We start from the raw sequence: 20,939 nt of genomic DNA on the forward strand, positions 1-20,939 counted from the left end.
AAGCGTTGGTCTATTCCGGCCCCCGGGTTATTTTCGGTTGTCCGGAGCTGTCGTGTGGAGCTGCGGGAGTGTTCGTTCGATGGATTTGGTCATAAGTTTTGACATATTGTTATATAAGGTGATGTGTAGGTCGCATAAATCGGAGCTAAGAACCATATAATTTCGGAGCTCTTTTTAATTGAACCTCCGATATCACTTAACCTCGATGCTTGATCTACCTTGGGATTTCGTTGACCTTGGAACCTTTTTCATAAAAAATACGATTTCTAATCCCTTCAACGGCTCGTGTTTAATACCTAAGATGGTTTAATTTTTTATTCGTTGGTGTAATACCAACGTTATTGTATATACGATATTCTATTCATTGTTATAAAAGGTTTGGTATTATATTTTTTGTATTTTATATTAATGAATTAAATAGAATTTTCTTTTAATATTAAATCATTTTTAATAAATTACATTTAATTAAATTTTAATAAAATAATTATATATATAATTTAATTTATTTTAATATGATTTGTTTAATATTTGCTTTAATTCAATTTAATTAAAATCTAATTAATTTCTTTTATATATAATTTAATTTTTTACATAATTTAATTTATTAACTTGTAGTTAGTTAATTATATCTATATCTATCTATCTATATATATATATATAATTTTTTAATCAAATTTTTTGAATTTTAGCCTAGGCATGCATTTTACTACAATTCTGTATTTTTGGCACCTCAACTTCGGAGAGGCATATCTCAAATTTCACTCAACCAAATCAATCTTGAAATAACTAGTTGAAAATCTAATTGCTATCAAGTTAAATTATGAGTTCAAATAGATAAGCACGACATACTTGTTAATTATTTATCAAATTCATGTCAAGTTTCTCTTGGTTTTAATAATGATTTTTTATCATGACTAGTTTCTTATGTGCTTGTAAGTTGTAAATTTTGATTCTATTTATTTTTTTAAAGTGAACTATGAACTTTGAGAAGTAATTATATTTTAATTTGATTAGATAAGCTGCAACCTGCAATTTAATATGGATAAAAAACTATATTTCGGTATATATATATATATTTTATTAAATATATATAAAACGTGTCCCCCGTGTCCTGTTTCCAGGTCGCTGCGTTTCGTATTGAATACCTCGTATTTACGTGTCCTCCGTGTCTCGTGTCCTCGTGTCATGTGACTTAGCAGGAAACCAAGGAACAAATACTAACGGACTTCTCAGAACAGCTCTCAATCATAATAAATGCTAGAATTTATAAACACATACAGGAGAAAACAAATAACAGAACTCAATAAATGACTGTCAAAACCCTGTCACTATTTTTCATTAATTCTGAAAATGAAAATTGCTACATGAAAATTGTAAACTGCAACTGTTGGACACAAAAACTCTATATCAGGTCCACACCCCTGCCTTTCTTACATAGAGACAAAGAAAGGTGCACTAATGTGTTCACAATTAGATTTATGGTCTGCATGAGAATGAGGTAGTGCACTCCAAGGAAAGAGTTCATATTCCCTTGCAATCTGCGCCCTAACTAAAAGTCAATCTCCAAAATAGATGACTTGCTAAAAATAAGACTGAACTAAACTTGGCACTCTATCAACTTTAACTGGAGGTTAAAGATAAGAATAACCTTATCCTATCCTTCTCCTATCTAAGGCTGGTGCATGCATGCATCATTACTGCTGGAAGCCAAATTTAGTGTTGCTTCCTCTAGTCTTCCTAATGTTGCGCCATCATCTACAGATCTGAATTAATGCAGTACAGATCTGCTGCTGCTGTAAGAGAAGGTACCCAGATCTCTTGTACATGCTCTTGCTCGTGGAAGGCTATCCAAGGTACACACTCTAACACTCCGTCTTACTAAGGAAACTGTCCTCCACCACACTAAGCTTGTCTCTGAACTTCTCAAACTTCCCTTTTGCAAGAGGCTTGCCCAAGATATCAGCAGCTTGCTGATCTGTTCGAGTGTACTGCAGAACCACAGGCCCCTTTTGAACCTTATCTCTAACGAAGTGGTATCTGATCTCAATATGCTTGGATCAATCATAAAATACTAGATTTTGAATGAGTTTGATGCAACTTTGGTTGTCACAGTAAATCAAGGTAGTGTCCAAACAGGCATGAAACCATATAAAAGTTTGTCTCATGCTTGCTTGAAAGGAAGGTTGTCAAAGCACAGAGCACAGCGGGACCATTTTTTTGAGCGGAAGCATATATATATATATATTCAAAATAACATGCAAAATGCCAAATTAGTTGCAGAATATATGAAAACATGCATAATTGTACACCAATGAAGATAGAATAGCATCCATAGTAAATTAATGATTAATAATTAAAGCATGTAATGTTCTCGAGAGATTAATTGGCCCAAGGGACGAAGTAGCCTATCGTTCCCAGTAGGCTATAGTCCTCATTAAAGGGGAAAGCCACAAAATACCCAATGTTTGGGCAAGTTTTGGGATAGCTGGGCAAAGAAACCCAAAGTTGGGGTTTGTGGTGAATTTTACTCAATCAATTAAGAAGAGAGCCCCCTCTAGGAAATCTATAAATAAAAGAGGGTTGAATTCATTTGGATCATCATCGGATTGGATCATTTATCTCTGTTTTTCTTGAGCATGAGGCGCTAAAGCTTTTAAAACCCCTTTCTTCCTTGTCAATTTCGGTGGTGAAAGATTCGACCCTAGTCGACACACTTCTATCTTTTCTCATTCTGTTCTGGCACAGGAATACCATTTAGGAGGCAGCAAGGTTTCTGTTTGTTTTGATATTCTTGTTTCAGTACAGGCTTTATTGGAGAAAATTTTGAATCGGTGTATTTTATAAGGTGACCCCTGAAGTAACAGAAATAGGAACTTCTTACTGAGGTCAGTGAGATAATTCAGGGGAAAGCTAAAGCCTAGCTCTGTCATAATCATTTCCTGAGGCCATGCAAGGTTTCCTGTAACCTACAGACGTCTTACCACAAGATCAAAACAGGTAATCTAAGCCAAGCAGAGGTCAGATCCTGCAACTGCGAGGGTTTAACATCAATTCTGGTTCAACACAGGGTTCTTCAGGCAGTTTGTGACAGACCTAGGGTTTCCGCAGGGAAACAAAATGGTAATGTCAGGGATGTGATTCAACATTGAAATATTCCGTGGACTCATCCCGCAGAAGATCTGAGTTCCCAAGATGAAGTGAGTTCCTCTGTGAAGCACTTCATAGAGTCCTGTAACAAAACCCTAGTTCCTGTGGTGAGCATTACAGAGCCGAGTACAGACTCTCTAGCATATCCAAGGTCCTGCAGGCTGCAACAGAAGGATCCTGAACAGCGTAGGGCACATCTGGAACAGAGCCAATATTATTGCAGTGAGGTTTTTTTGTATGCCTGCGGTTAGGATTTTGAATAAGAATATTAATTGTGTGAAGTTCAGTAATACTAATCGTGAATCTGGAAACTAGGGTATCAGATCATTGGATCTAATACAGTTGGTTAAATTATGGATATTGGCATTGTTAAACATAAAGTAATTTGCTGATTGGATGGTGAGATTGCATGAATTTATATGAATCTATTTCATTGTTTTGTGATTGTTGATTGAAGATTATGCTACACTGTTCCGTTTGATTATTTGAGTAGCTGAGGTTATTCATCGCCAAAAATTAAAGTGATTGTTGTTGAAAGAAAAATTATGGTCAGAAACCCTAGGGCAGAATTAACCTAGACCACTACAAAGCATCAACCATCTAAATTCTAGCAATTACAAACATACAAATTTTTAAGTCATAATAGAAAGTAGACAATTAACTTATCGTTGAAATAAGTTATCCAATGATTGCCAACATGACCAAATAGAATAGGTCATCTACACACTAAAGTATGAAGACCAAAAGTTCCAAAACACTAATCTATTATCTATGACATATAAAGTAGTGAAAAAGAAAAAACATTTTTCTTATATCTATGATTCTATCCACTATTATTTCGTCCTTAAAACACCACAATTGCTGCATGGGCCTCCACATGGTGGTAGCAAAGAAGAAGAACTAAAGAGGAAGCCCCTACTACTATTGAATTTTCTAAGTCTATCCGTTAGAAAAATAATCTGTATTCTGCTAATTTATTTATTCTACTTGTAAATTCTGAACAAGCAACCACGTTATTTTGCACCATCCATGGATAGGCATAAGACCTTATTTGTTTAACGGGCACAAGTTAATGCTTGACGCACCAACAACACCATGCCGTATCAACACGTTTACTGGATCAATTCAACATCGAATCAATACGGAAATAAACACAAGACAATCACAACATCTACAGATCATCAGCTGAAAGAAAATAAACGCACAAGTGACACCGTTATTTTTGGACAAATGTCCCCAGAAAAACCCAATGCGGGAAAACATGTGCAGCTATTTTGAGGGTTTATTATTATGCAGTATTTCTTTGAGTACAACTGGGTATCTAACCGGCTCACCCAACAGAGAAATAATACACTGCAGCAATAACTCTCTATTCGGAAACAAGTATTCAGAAAACTTGTCCCACAAAACCCTCTCCAACGTCTCTGAAGCTCTACGTTGGCCCTTTTGGCCTCTGCGTCAGCCTCCTGCTGCCCTGCGTCAGCCTCAAACCTCTCTGCGTCAGCGCTCTAAGGCACTGTGCAACCTCTGGGACCCTCTGCATCACTCTTGCAGCCTCTGCGTGGATGACACAATCCCTCTGGCCTCTACGTTGTCTTTACTGGGCTCTGCGTGGCCTGAACTGGCTGTAGCCTCTCGCTCTATGCTTCTGCGCTGGTCTCTTGGCACTGTCTCTGCCTCTCTGTCCAGTACTCACTGCCCCTCGCTGCTAATCATTGATTCAACTTTGCTTAGCAACCCCGCTCTAGCAAATTGAATGACTGATCACTCTAGTGTCTCTTCCAACTAACCCTCCAGCCTTCTCTTATACTTTTCTCGTTGGTCCTTCAACAGCCGAGATTAAATCTCTAATCAACGACTAAGATTAGTTTTGGTTTGATCCATGACTTTTGGAACCTTCTAACCCAGTTTTATATTAATACCCATTAATATTTTATTTTTCCGAAGTTTAGACTTAGGAACTCCATTAAAAATATTAATTATTTTAATATCTCCCAAACCGGGTATAATCTATCCAAACCATTTCCGGGTCTTGGAGATCTCATGTGCTTTAGCCTCTCCACCAATTTTCATGGCTAGAGCACATCTGATGCTACCCCAAATCGACACTCCCTCTTAGTGAGGATTGTGCTCTAATAATACTCCTCACCGAGCATCACTCTGATTATCTGGCACCGGTAGCTGTGTTGATGCTAGGCCCCCCCACCCAACATCCTCTACACTGCTGCATCCTGTACTGCTACCCATGGCCCTTCCACTGCCACTGCTCCATCCGTACGGCAGCTCCCTCTGCATCTGTGTTGTTGCTAGTCCATCCTCCCAACACAACATCCCCCTCTCATCATGCTGCATCGTGCTACTGCACTACAACTCAGTTACTGAGAAGTAAGTAACTGATCCACCCAACTTATGACATCCTTGTTAGGCTAGAAACACTCCTGATGTTGAAACTCTCTCTGCCACTAACAAGTGATCCCTCTACTGACCTCTGCGCTGATGCAACAACTCCCTGCATCTCGCACTGTTGCACACCTCTTTGTGCCATCTTGCACCGTTGCAACACTCTCATGCCTCTCGCACTGTTGCAGCCTGCTAGCCTCGCGCTACCCGGGGACTACTGCACTGTAGCACTCTCTGTCACTTCATCCGCATCTATCTCTACCGACATCCGCCAATCCTGCTACTCCTCTTCGGGGCTCTTATAGCAAGGTATAATCCAAGAGGTTGGGTACCTCATGGATCCTGCCCCTCATCGCCTGTAGTCCTCTTGACTACAGCTCGATGTCTCCCCACCTCTTTTCTAGGGGTACATGAGCGCTTATGGCACAATCGTCATCCTCCTAAACTTCCTTCTCCGCCTTCGTTGGCGCTGCCTTAGAGTCAAACGGCTCTCCCTTGTTCTTCTTCCTCGGACACTGGTCTGCATAATGACCCAGTTCCCCACAGTGGAAGCACTTGACCTTGGAGAGGTCCTTCTTCCTCTTCTCATGCTTTCCCGCAAGATGCTAGAGCTGCATCCTCATCCTCTTCCTTCTTGATCCGGACTCCTTTGCTACTACTTCCCGTCTTGGTCAGTCGTCTGATCTCTTCTTGACGAAGGGCCGCCCACAATTCTTCCCAATCTGGAAGATTCATCCTACCCAGTATGCTCTGGACAAATGTCTCCCACTCCTCGGAGACTGCGTTTAGTGTGGTTCTTACCATCAACTCCTAATCCAACGTGGCCCCTATGGAAGTCAGTTGGTCCCAGATCTCCTTCAATCGACCGAGGAAGAGATCTATCTGCTCTCCCTTTTGCATCTGGTATGATCGTAGTTGATTCTCAAGTAGCATCTTCCTCTGCACGGAAGTATGCTAGTACAATGTCTTCAAGGTATCCCACATTTCCTTTGTCGTCTCCTTCTCGGCAATATGTTGGACCACATGATCCTTGACCCCATCAAGGATGATGCATTTTGCCTTGGCCATTGCCTCCTCATACCTTTCATTAGCTATTGGGTCAACTGGGATAGCCATTACTCTCAAGGTGAAGCCCTTGATGCGATGTCTGTCTAGAATGGACAGGATCCTGGCCTTCCAGACCACAAAGTTGGACACTTCGTCCAGCCTATCCTGATCCCTCAGCCCATTCACGACCATCTCTCTGCTCTTCTTTGTCGACTCCTCCGAGTCTCTCTACTTCCTGCCTGGAAGTTCTCGGTTCGACTCCTGCTGAGTCTCTCTACTTCCCGTCTGGAAGTTCTCGGTTCAACTCCTCTAAGTCTCTCTACTTCCCATCAAGAAGTTCTCTTTTGGACTCACTTTGAGTCCTGATTTCCCTTCTGGAAATCCTTTTTCCAACCATCAAGTTACCCCTCTCTGATCGTCTGTGCAACTGCAACACTGATCCAGATTCCTTGGATAGAAATCCACCTCGACAGCAACTCCCTCTACCTTGGTTTGGCCCTGTTAGGTACTGTTCTAACCACAGTACCCCACCAGCTTCTCTCCGCAAACTACCCACAGCCTCCTCTGCCTCAGACACTAAAGGATTGAGCCTCTTGGCTCTACACAATCGCGGCACTGGCAAAACAGCTCCTTTAGCCAACTGCATCAACCCACCTGGCCTCCACATGGCTCTCAGTGAGCCTGTTTCTGCCCTCCTCAACCTCTACGTTGTCTCTCTCTGGCCCAGATTGATGACGTAGTCCCTCTATGTCACTCCTTCCTCTGTCGCTTTCTGCAAAGATCAGCTCTGTCACTCGGGACAGCTGAATTTGTTGCAAATGCTCTGCTAAGTTGATGCCTTCAGTTTTCCTGTGATCTGCAGCCACGCTCTGATACCATGTTGAATTTTCTAAGTCTATCCGTTAGAAAATTAATATGTATTCTATCGGTTTATTTCTTCTACTTGTTTAAATTCAAACAAGTTATTTAATACATTTAAATACCGAAATAAACACAATACAATCACAACATCTACAGATCATTAACTGAAAGAAAACAAGCACACAAGTGACACCGTTATTTTTGGACAAATGTCCCCAAAAAAACCCAATGCAGGAAAACCGATGCAGTTATTCTGAGGGTTATATTATTACGCAGTCTTTCTGAGTACAACAGGTGCCTAATCGGCTCACCCAACAGAGAAAAAAATACATGGCAGCAATACCTCTATATTCAGAAACAGGTATTCAGAAAACCTGTCCCGCGAAATCCTCTTCGACACAACTGAAGCTCAACGTTGGCCCTTCTGGCTTCTGCGTCAGCCCTCTGAGGCACTGCACAACCTCTGGGACCCTCTGCGTCACTCCAGCAGCCTCTGCGTGGATGACGCGTCCCTCTGGCCTCTACGCTGACTTTGCTGGGCTCTGCGTAGCCTGGATTGGCTGCTGGTCTCGCTCTCTCTGCTTCTGTGCTGGTCTCTCAGTACTGTCTTTGCCTCTCTGCCTCGTACTCACTGCCCCTCGTTGTTGATCACTGATTCAACTTTGCATAGCAACCCCGCTCTAGCAAAATGAATGACTGATCATTCAAGTGTGTTCTCCAACTAACCCTCAAGCCTCCTCTTATACTTTTTTTGTTGGTCCTTCAATGGCCGAGATTAAATCTCTTATCAACCGCTAAGATTAGATTTGGCTTGATCCATGACTTTTGCAACCTTCTAACCCAGTTTTATATTAATACCCATTAATATTTTTTTTTTCTTAAGTTTAGACTTAAGAACTCCATTAAAAATATTAATTATTTTAATATCTCCCAAACTGGGTACAATCTGTCCAAACCATTTCTAGGTCTTGGAGATCTCATGTGCTTTAGCCTCTCCACCAATTTTCATGGCTAGAGCACATCCGATGCTACCCCAAATCAACACTCATTGCAACCAATTGATGGATGAAGTCAAAGAAGAGTGTTTTTTTTTTCTAACCATTATTTTATCCTGTTGTGCATTTATAGATTGGTAATCTGAATGCATTTGAAATTGGAATGGTTATTTCTGAATTTGGCATAATTCTAGTTATGAATTCAGTTTATTTCTCAGAGTAAATGATGCATGTGCATTTAGGTGTATGTTGGGCATGAAAATCAGTAAAATGAAACAAATGCACTATATGTGTGACTATTCATGTTTTTAATTCCATCCATCAAAATTTAGTGAAGCAGTTGTCTAACTATTCTACGTTTTGGGGTTTTTAGCTGGAGAAACAAGTTTTGGCCAGATCATGTTTTTTGTTGTATAAAAACCTGTTTTTGAATGCATAATGGATCCAGTGACCTGGAACACTCTTGGGGCACTTGGATTGTGCAGAGTTTACAGATCAAACTTGTGATTCCAACAAATTCCTGCCAGATTTCGGGCAAATTTGACCAGAAAATATGCCCAGAAAACCTCCAAAACATAGAACAGTTAGACTACAGCACATATTATTGCATGGAATCTGTTATGAAATGGACAAATGGTAGAATTCTGTTTGAAAGATGGAATTCTGAATGTTAATGCATTTTGAAATCAGGGATGAGCATTATCTGTTGTGTTTACCACATTTTATACACTTTCTAGATCTGCTTTCATATTTTAATGCAATATATTATCCATTAGCCGATTTAAACTGTTAATGAAAGCAAGCTGTTCACTATTGGTGAATTTGGTTGGAGATGGAAGAAAGAAATTTTGAACGGGTGACCTTGCAGGTCTGGGCATGCTACATGAAAACATGCTAAAATAAGCTATGAACGGCAGCAGCTTCCTTTATCTGAGAATGCAAAGAACAATCTGACTGCGAAAATTGTTGCTGCACTCCCCTTACCTGCTGTTAAAGTCCAAAAGATCCCTCCAGTGATGCACCGTCTCTCAAGATATCAAATGCAGAATTTTCCGAATATGCCCACAAGTAGTGGGCCTTGTTTAAAGATAATAAAAATGGAGTACGAAGAATTTAGGAGGATAAATTCAACCTAAAATAAATGAAATGGAGCACCCATCTTCCAGCAATCTCATGCTATGTTTGCTTGCCAAAAATAACACAAGGTGAGTTGCACTCTTGTATGGATAAAAATGAAATTTTGTTTTTTCAAAATATCCTTTATTTGAGCACCCCCTTTAATGTGGATAAAGAAAAATATTAATGCCAAAATTTCCCATAAGTGGAGCACCCTCCATCCACTACTCAAATCCTCAACTATCACAAAAATAGCATTAAATGTGGTGAGAACTCCCTCTTCTTGAAGCTAATCCTTTGGAAGGAATATTCTCATTACACCATTACCCAAATCAACATATAATTGGACATGTTGTAGTGAGAACGAATCCAGTTCCACATGTCAAGTATACAAGCAAACTCAATACTGAATTAAAAATAATTACAGGAAATACAAATACACCATCAAGTCACATCATGTATACCTAGTTCATTAAAATATGATGACATAAACGGATATGGATGCTGTCCATATCACCCCCCTGCCCAAAATAGTGATGTCTTCCAAAAGTAGGAAACACCTGCCACACATGGTAACTGAGTTTCCCCAGAATGGCACCTGCTAAAAATAGCAGTGACCTAAGAAGTAAGCATGAATGGTCCCAGCTAAAAATAGAAACTTGTTATCAATAGCAAAATCTAAAAATAGGATTTACTAAAATAGGAAGTCCTCAGAAATCCACTAATGAACAACGATGACACTTACTGGAATAGTAATGCATATAAACATACATCGTTAAAAATAGACACACTCCCAAACTCGTAGTGCAGGTGTCCTGAGAGCACATGTAGGAAACACTGCATGCATGCATGCAACTGAAATCTATGTCTGCTCTCCATGTCAAACAACTGTGTACCTGTACCTAGAAGTGATCCGATGATGGATGCATGCAATCATGCATGTAACTGAAAATGATTAATAAGGCCCTGGAAGATAATACTAATGAAAAGTGGATTGCCGATGTTGATGTTAACAGCAGGACTGCATGCAAAACTGGGTGCTAACAGTGGCTCCACATGGGGGTTCATAATCCCCTGTGGGATATTGAGAATTGCAGAAATCTCCAGATGATAAGCTTTCAAAAGGATCTAATCAAGCCATGTGTCCTACTCTGCAGTACCTCTTCTTTTTCCAGGAAATACTTCAGAAATATGAAATGCAATAACATATCAAATTATAATTTTAATGGCCCTGTCTTTGTAATTGCTCCTTACTAGAATGATCTTTAATCAATATAACAAATATCTTGGCGATTCAACAGCTCAGGCCATTGATCCAAGTAGAGGCAGGCACGCATCATGGTGAACACTTGTATATCACAGGCAGCAGGCTTTTGACAAAACATTGAATCACAAATCTAAGTTTGTTCTTCAGTGGTAGACTTGAGCTTCAAACACACAAAGTTGGCTCACTGGAAGTTTTCACAGGTCTTCCTAGTATGCTTTTATAAGGTATAGTTAGTTTTTGAGCCCCACAAGTGATTATGTATGCCAGGTCCAAAGGCACAAGCAAAGATGCTAGCTCGTTTGCTATTGTTGTCTTTGTTTGTAAGTAAACTTATCAAATTCTAGAGCTGAGAGCTCCTTGCAGTAATTAACATTGTGGAAGAGTGAAATTGTGTATAGATGTTCACTCATTTGCAGGCAATGCTAGCCAGGGTGGATGCTGAGTCTGAAAAATATCAGACTTTTCAGTCTCATTGACCTGCTTTTATGGTCATTTGTTGGACAGTAATAAAAATATATCATCTTATCATAGCTTATTAAGGCTCCAATCAGTTTAAGCGGTAGCATAAACTGAGTTACAACCTTCTTTGATTTTATCCTTTCCCCAAACAGGTTATGTCATATGACAACTTTATGAACTTTGTACTCGGATGTTTGCAGAGACACTGCAGAAATGTCAATGCAAATAAAAAAAATATCAGCAAACACTTTAGTCTAATTATATTATGTTAGAACTCTCCTAACTTTATTTGCATCTCTGAGTTCTTAAATTGGTTCATTTAAGATTTTTTGTTGCTAGAGAAGTTTCCCCATAATCTCCTTCAAGACCTTGGAAAACTACAGAGCATCAACCCTGCTCCAGTCATTATAACACCATAACCAAGACAACCAGCAAAATTTCAGCCCTGTATTTATATGCATTTGCATCTTTTAATATACAGCTGAAGGTAGCTTCTATGAGCAATGTTTCCATATTATAAAAATATCCTCTTACCACCACTCATCTGTTCCTTTCCCAGGGCCTTTGATAGCTGTTCTCCTAGGAAATTTGCTAGTATATGGATTTTAAGGAAGTGCAACAAAAAGATTATGGAACTTACTAGCTATTAACAAGTGTGCAGTACTCCTAATATCACATGGAATTACAGTTTCACCATCCAGATGTCATTCTTGCATTAAATTGCAATATACACAATCAAATACGAATAGGGATAAAAGTAATAGAAAACCTGGAAATCCATTTCTTCATGCAGGTAAGCTAAGCCACGAGCTGCCCCCAGGGCTATTTGTAATCTCAAAGTCCATGGGAGAACTGGGAGAACTCGACTCAATAGGTGGTCCTCTAGGCTCTTGTTTGGCATAAACTCATAGACCAAGAGCCGTTGTATACCTCTTTCATCATCTTCAGCACAATAACCAACCAAGTTCACTAGATTTGGATGCTCAACAAGCCCAAGAAAATGCACTTCTGTAACCCATTCTTTATGCCCCTATACAGCCAACAACAAAATGGTTATAACTCAATCACAAATCACTAGAGCTTGAAATAGTCTCAATCTAATCTGAAAATGGATCTTGAACAAAACTGAGAAAATATAAATTGTAATCAAAAGATCAACTTTAGAGAGCTTACTCATAATTTGACTATTTGATTACCTCATTTAATTTTATTTGACACTTTGATAATATGATGACATGCATTTGATTCTGGACTCTCAATATGCATCCAATACTTCTAAATTTGAAAGCCTGAATTCAGAGACTACAATTTTCTTATGAAAACATCAGATCCTTCAAAAATCAGCATAAAGGGTACACAAATAGATTTTGGTAGTATCTTCTGGGAAGGGCAAAGGTTGTGGAATGATGTGAGTAAAACAGCAAACATGAAAAATATCTATTCTATTATTTTCTGCCTACTTATGCCATAGTATCAGTTTAATTCAGGCCAAATGGATGTCCTTATCAATTCAGTCAAGCCTTCTAAAAATGAATTACCAGTCTCTTACGAGCTTTCAATGACATGGTGCTAAGTTACCTGACACTTAAAAATGGCTTCGGTTTCCAAAACAGGTATGCATTTCAGAAAGCTTCAAAAATGTCAGATATGGAGGATCACCATATAATATATATGTAATAAAAAGAAATAGAAAAAGAAATTTAAAAGAAAGAAAGAAAAATAAGCAATTTACAAAGAATCTTAGAATTATAAATATAATGTGCTGTTACGAGTTACATCTACTGAAACACAATGAAAAAACAGTGACAACAGAACCAATCTTTATCTTGATATATTAGTGCCCAAATAGTTATTACACCAATAATCGAGACTTGAGTTTTTAGTAGATTAGGGCTTTGCCAACCAGGCCATATGGCATAGCATGATGGCATAGTATATAGTATATACAATAAGAAAGGGTCGATACTTTCAACATTATAGTATATCTGACTGCCAGCAATTTCATGGAATTGAATGATGGCACAGGAGATGCTGCAGAAGATGCTCCACTTCCAGCTGCCAAAGTACCCTCAGACAAGCTAAGGTAGCTTAAAGCTGGTTCTATGCTAGCATAAATCAATCTTAACCTCAGATCTGCTAAGCACACGGATGGATTAAAAACCCATGTAAAAACCTCTTGGTGCTTAAAAGATCTGTGATTAAGATGGATCTATGCGATTTTTTGTGGTTTTCTGGCATCAGCCTTTTTTTGACATTAGAAGTCAAACATCAAACTTTTTGCATTTAGTTTGTGTTACCCATGTACATATGTACATACACAGAAATCTCTCCCACCCTAGGCTGTAGGAGCACCTCACTTCTTTCATTGCAATAAAGTTCATCAGATCATGTTCCAATAATATATAGCCCCTGATTTACAGTCTTCCTTCTCCCGAGACAGGAAACAAAGATTAGAATGAATGAACACAAGACCTTCAGCCTTCTTGGAACCCAACCTGTTACATTTTAGTGAGTGAATAAAGCTGTAGGTGCTCCACTGCCTCTTACATGCTGACAAACTTGCCACTTGTGAAAGAACTTGCCAGAAGACAAGTTCTTGTAAATTCCACATGGCATGAAACTTTTTGGTAAATTCAAGTCTTACTTGAAAATAAAAAAGATATATCTTTAGTAAACAATAAAACTCATCCTTATTCAACAAATTTCTCTTCAGAAGGAACTACTTTATACAGCAGCAAAATCAATCAATAAAAAATCTATCTTTGAATAAAAAACTGTTTTAAATAGCAGTAAAGCCAATCCTTTTTTCACACTAATGTAGTCATCCTGATCAGACATACATTACCATATAAAAAGAGAAGTCAGTGCCTCTATAGCAGTATTATGATTTATCAGGTTCTCAAGTCTCCAAATTTGATTCTGTTCAGCCTTCAAACGATCAGTTTCGAGTCTTCGGCAACTCAAACTCAGGCTGACGGTGACCTATAAAAGCCCAAAAACCTTTTAAAACTGACACTTTTCTGCATTGTTTTGCTGCTCTGCTTTCTCCTTCAACGTATAGGTGACTGGGATGAGTCAAGGACAGCACACCAAAGGAACTAAAGCATCCACAAACTTAAGTAGGGCCATCATAACAGAGGCACTTTGCATTGGTTTCTTCTTTTACAATGTATAAGGCAACTATTTTGGACATCTGTTCATATTCTGCATTGTATGGGCATAGAACAACTTGATATGTATGCAAATTTATCTGCTTTCATAAAAATGTGTACATCTTTTTATAGTTTTGTACTCTATCGAGTTTTTGAAGTGTTTTCCAAAGCCAAGTCAAACTTTTAGATCTTCTACCACACAAAGTATTTCCCCGAGCCGAGTTTGGTAACACTGCCCAAAAGGACATCCTTCTAGCTGCAAATTTTCTAAGGAACAACAATATATAGAAACTGGGTTTTGATGTCTATGGCTTTTCCACGACTAAATCTTGTGTCAAAAGCATGTTGAATGTATCACCTCATGTTTTCTGAGGTTTTGGCTGAATGAATGAATGTGTATGCAATGAATATTAGCAATCTAATTCTCGTTTGATCTTTTCTCTAATATTTTTTGCTAATTTTGTTATCAATTTTCTCACCAGTCAAAACATGCTTTGCAGGAGCTTTGGGGATAACTTTTACTATCTAGGTTGAAATTTCACCACATACAACCTATGTCAGATAACCAGTACAAGAGATGATTTCTATGTTTTCAAATTAACTTGAGCAACACGAAATTGCTGAATAAGGAATTCCTCTAGTCATTGATTGTGCAGACTAGAAATTAAAACTTGTATTAATGTTCACTAAAGACCAAAATATGTGAAAGGGGCTAGTGACTACAACCAACAGTAAAACAACTAGTGGTTCTACGAAAGCATCCAGTTGTTCCTGAAATTACATCTAAGTTGAACAATACAGGGAAACGGTTATGCTTTTCCAAAACAAAAATACAATATTGAAACTTGGAAAGAAAACATTATGAATAAATGAGCAAGGGTATTTACATGAGAAACATAAATGACAGGCAATGTTACACCATCACTTATATTGAAATCCTCATCATTAATATCACCCTTTGCCTCTAACTCAATCCTCTAGGGACATCAGTTTTGCTAAGGACACGAAAAAGGAGTCCAACAATCAATATCACCAACATCGAGGCAAATATAGGATTCGGTGTTATTGATTAAATGCCAATCCCATACCCTGATACATGATAGAATCTAATGAAAATGTTGCCATCCTACCAATCCTGAAAGCTGTTAAGTCAGATAAATTTAGAATGAAATTATACTTTCTCCATATGAAGTTCAGAAAGATTGGAACCACTCTCAAACAACCTGAAACAATTAATGGAAATGTTAAAAATTTAAGTAGAAGGGCGAAAAAGAAAGATAAAGGAAAAGGTCTGGTCCTTACAGGCTTCTAGAAGTCTCATTAATTCATTATTAACCTCTAATTAGGCACTAAAGTCCAAATTGTGGGTCCCAACAATCAAATTAAGGCAAAAGCAAACTATTTTTTTGTGAAACACGCTGTATGGACCCTAAAATGCACTTGAAACGTGTTTCAATCTGTACAAAACGTGCTTCAATCTGTATGAAACGTGTTTCAGTCCATACCAAATGTGTTTCCCACACGTGAAACATTTTTCCCACATTTCAGCATTTCGATATGGAAACACGACTGGTATGAGGGGGGCACATTTCCTGCAACTTAGAATTATATGTTTAATCAAGCCACCTTAGTCTTGACTTCTAAGTTCTAACTTCTACCCCTTTATGCATAATGATAAAACTACAAAATTATTTTAACTTGAATTAGTTAGACTCCAGGCCCAAGCATAACTCAACACCTTAAAGGTTCGTGCCCACATACACTCCATGGTTTGGGAGGTCCACAATGATCATAATGTGTAAAAAGTCTAGGTTCTCCAAGCTACCTACTCTAAGAACAATTGAACAGTACAAGACCAGTAATTCACATGCCCCAAATAGAGGGTAGGCCATACATGCAAAATCTTTCTCAACGTTTTAGCTAGAGCACATTTTCAACTTTCCATAAGTAATGGAAATATAATGGGACCTTAGTTGTTTCTGATCAAGGAATTAAGTTAGAGATAGTGAAGCCATAACAAAGTAGTTTTTCTTAGTTTTGAAGAGTTGTGCATGGATAAAACCTCAAACGCTCCATGAATACATCCATAATTCAATCCTCTACTGAAATTTAACAAAGAAAAAACATCAAGTTAGGCCAGAGAGTATTAATATGAACAAAATGAAGATATCAACCTGAAAGAGAGTTGGGGGCTCCAGTTGGATAAGGAAAGCTTGTGTTTTAAAGAAACCTTAGTCAAAGTGGTAGAACTAAAGGTTTCCCGCTTGAGTATTCCAAAGAAATCAAATCATTTAAATGAATCTAAGGAATCTTCATCTGAAAACCCAAACCTAATCAAAGAGGTGAAGGGGAAAGGAAAGAGAGAAAGAATTTAGTCATGCAAAGATGACTTGGCATATTTTATAAATAAGTGAGAACATGCTTAGTACTAGGAAAAAGTTCTGGTTGAAATCGCAGATGGTGGATCCTACACAAGGCTCCTTCCTTTCCTAGATGCTTTGATAATCAAAGATCACATTGTAAATCACTGTAAGAGCTACTGTATATTTTTTACATTATCATTCTTTCAATTTCATTGGAAACGTCAGTTTTCCCCCTCATAAAAAAATATAGCGGCATAGCTGGAACTTCGGCCTTCCTTTTCTTTCCTAACAATGCTGTTAGTAGTTGTCATATCATCCAATTCCTTTACTTTGAATTTTTTTAATGCACTCCATTTCCTATCTGAATCGAGTATGCAACATTTCATTCATGAATCTCTGCTTTCCATCTTGTTCTTTTCTATTTCTTTACACCATTCCTATTTATCATATTCTTAATTCTTGTTATCATGTCATACTATGATTTCGTCTCTGCAGTTTGCAGCTTCATGTGGTTTTGTCATTCAACTTACATTTTTTGAATTTTCTACAAGGTTATTGGTTTAAACTTTTAAGCCATCAGATACTTAGTTTACAGGAATCTCTACATTCTCTAGCAAGAGCAAGACAACATGAGATTATCAATAGATAAGATAAGATAAGATACTTTTATTAATGTCCAACAAATGACCACAGAAGTAGGTCAATGGGACTGAAGAGTATAACCAGTATGAGTACAATGTGGGAGTGTCCAGGCAACTCCTAGAAAATGCCAAAAAGTAATACAAAGAAAGAAACATACATATATGTATAAAACCGCAATGAAGGTGCGGTGATATAAAATGATTAAGTAAGTTTGTCCAAGACTGGAAAGGTGGACAACTCAACGCAAGAACCTGTCAAGAGAGAGAGTGAAAGAGGGAGATCAGACAATGGGGCCAATGATGTCAAGGTCTCCTGAGTCTAATGGCCGGGGGCAAGGGGGGGCGAAATGGGCACTGGCTCCCTGTCGGAGTCTTCTGGAACCATCGAGGAGCCTGGCTGCCTAATCCTATCAATTAACACTTAACTGGTTTTGTTGTTCAAGTCTTGCCACCAACTTTCTAAGGTAAAATCATTTTCTGGCCTGGATTGGAGCCTGAAGGTTGAATTTTCCGTTATTTTGTTTATACGTGTCCACCTGTCTCTTTCATTACAACCTCCGTTCTTTTCTCCATCATTAGGCAAGAGTTATAGTTGCCTATAATATATGCCTAAATTGTTAAGAGCCTTCTGAGTCTTAACTTTGTTTGTTCCACATGTATTTTTAGTTGTTCCACACGTATCTATGTTGGTTGTTTATAAATTATAACACAGGGTGTTCTGACTGAGGCATGATCCTGCGTATCTTGCTATACTCTGTAAATAATCAAAGTACTACTCTTCTTCACTAGCTTGTGGATTTATGAGTTGCCCTAAAAGCAATAGGACATTATCTTTATGGCAGTTGAAAGGGAGAAAAAGTGCAATTGCTTTAGCACACTGCACTGAATATAACTAATAGGATGAAATATAAGGGAACTCTCTGAGAATGTGTACTTAACAATACTACAAGAATCAACTAAACTTCAGGCAGCTTTACTTCAGCCGCATACGGTCCACTAAGATGCTACAGACCGATGAAATTCTAAGAAACCACATTTCTGGGAGGATTTAAAGCGATGTAGCCACAGTTAGGCAATATTCAAAGTTTTGAACCAGTGTTTTATATCCCCCTTCTCAGTTGCAGGTACAACTAATGCATGTAATGAAGCCTATACAACCTTTGTGTGAAATTGGGTGAATCAACAGATTTGAACCTGCAACGACAAAAGAAACGAACTGAACATGAGAATGAACTGATTACATGCATCTAATGAAGCCTATACAACCTGTGTGTGAAATTGGGTGAATCAACAGATTTGGACCTGCCATGACAGAAGAAACAAACTGAACATGAGAACGAACTGAGTTCCTTTTATAACCCTTCATGCCACCACTAAAGCTTTTGAATTTACCTTACATTTATAATTAGTCTAGTCATTGTGGTCAACGGAGGGCAGAAGACAACACCGATTAGAATTATTGCAAGTTTCATTTGCGACAATCCAGTCTGATCAATTTAAGCAATTGGTCAGTGCTGAATACAAATGTATCAAATGGGTAGGAGGGAGGAAGAAACAAAGCATTGTTCCAGACAATCATTTCTTCAAAAAGGGTATTTCTTTTATACAATGTAATCATTACTGCGTCCAAACACATTAAGACGAAATATGTAAGCAGCCAGTGTGGACCAGCCAAGGCACGGTGAATCAGTTAATTATTTGATCCAAACCTTGGAGGTAATGACCCACAAGTGAACTGCCCCTAGTTTGTAAAGACGTGCAAACAAACTTAGTGTATTTCTGACAATAACTCTCCCATTATTTAGGCAGATCATTTGCTCTCAGCACTGGATCAAGCACTGGAAGACATATTTGGGTAAAATTCAAAACTGGATTCACGCACCGTTGGCGTACAAAATGCTGTTAAAAGCCCTTTCCCGATTTGCACGAGAGGTTGTGGTGTAACAGAAAAGTCAACAACCCGCTCGATATAGGTATGAAGTTCCATCCCCTCTCTAGCAACAGCTACACTTTTGGTGCAGCTCATAACTGGGCCAGAAATCAAAGTAATCATTCAGGCTAAAGACATTTGGGATTCTTGTGCCTGCAATGTTCTGAGCTACTGTATACTATTGTAATTGAACCTAGTGATGTCATACCATAAATAAAAGTTCACTCCAAAAAACAAATAACATTATTGTAAACTTCTAATTCAGATGCATGAATTTCTCAAAAGGGGAAAGTCACAGGCCTCGAAAACTGGACCTAGAAAGCAGCAAAAGGCCAGGAATAGAGTTTTACTTGCAATCCTTTTCTGTTGAGTTGCTTCACAGCTACCTCAACTTTGCCATGGGGATCGTCAAGGCTTTTAATCAAACCTCTGTACACAGACCCAAATCCACCTTCTCCAAGCATGAGGGAGCGACTGAAATTCTTGGTTGCAGCCCTGAGCTCTGCATAGGTAAATACCCGGAGACTGTTCGGGGGTCTCTGTGACAAGCTGGTCGTTATGTTGGGTCCAGGGGAATCAACGCTTACATCTGAAGAAATTGTCTGAGAGTTAATGTCAGAACCAGACCTCCTCCCCTCTGGGCACGACCCACCACTCAATGACCTCGTCCATATTGATTTCTTGTTGATCCTCGCATCTTCCTTCCTCTCCCTCTCCGCATACGAAAAATGAAAGCACTTCATCCTGCAGAATCCCTGGGTTTCTGTCCCAACCTCAGCCTTCAAGTTCAGTTTACAATTAATTTCTAGCCTAGAAAACTAATCTGCCAAATTGATTTTTTGAATTGGATAAAAGATTTTTCTATCTATTACCACAAAACTGATATACCCAGATGCACCCAATTGCCCTTAAAATACTTGTGAAACTTTAGCCCTTTAAAAATGAATCCTCAGGACTCAGCATCCTCATCAGCGCTTCAACAGCCTGCAACAATAAGGACTACACAGATTATGCCCACAATTGAATTCTGAAAACTCCATCTGACGGGATGATGCCACCATTTAATTTCCTCTTCAACTACTCTCAACGATCCTCAACCACCCAACAAGCAAAATCCCAACTGCGGATTGCTTGCTTGCCAGATTCAAGCACAATCCTACACACATGTAAATGGCCGATCTCCTAAACAAATGTAACGCATCTCATTCCAGATTGTGACAGGAACCTCCTGTGCCTCTATGTATTTGAGAAGAATGCGCACGATTTCTCCGCCGAGGAAAAACGCAAAGAAGAGAGTATATATGTGGGACAATCCAACAACACAAGGATATGCCTCTGTAGCAAATGGCATGACACCCAACTCATATAATTAAACTTATAACAATCCAGAAATTAATATAATTAATCAATTATAAACCGTGTTCGAACATGGAGGCCAGCGAATGAAGTGCATGGATGCGCGGATACACCTAATTCGTCGTAACACGGTTTTGCTGTTCGCATTTATGTCACATCAACCGCGCAGACACCGCCTCTCGGCAACTCTGGTTGGTTAAAAGGG

General features: G+C 38.7%; 1 protein-coding gene across 3 annotated transcripts in view; it reads right to left on the reverse strand.

The window, feature by feature from the left end:
- LOC149154205 (serine/threonine-protein kinase PCRK1-like) overlaps positions 1–20,721 on the reverse strand; it is a 42,030-nt gene extending 21,309 nt beyond the window's left edge. For 2 of the 3 annotated variants that reach the window (XM_089438895.1, XM_089438894.1), the window contains exons 1-2: positions 19,729–20,720; positions 12,062–12,322 (exon numbers count right to left, since the gene is read on the reverse strand). In XM_089438895.1, coding sequence (XP_089295021.1) covers positions 12,062–12,322; positions 19,729–20,121 — 654 coding nt within the window. In that variant the 5' untranslated portion in view covers positions 20,122–20,720. Of the gene's footprint in view, positions 1–12,061; positions 12,323–19,728 lie in introns of all 3 variants that reach the window. The other variant, XM_089438896.1, reaches the window with a different exon arrangement.
- Positions 20,722–20,939: the final 218 nt, after the last annotated feature.

Source organism: Pinus tabuliformis, chromosome 9, assembly GCF_031772625.1.
Source record: "Pinus tabuliformis cultivar Carrire ecotype Pingquan chromosome 9, CPIR1, whole genome shotgun sequence".
Taxonomy (NCBI): Eukaryota; Viridiplantae; Streptophyta; class Pinopsida; order Pinales; family Pinaceae; genus Pinus; species Pinus tabuliformis.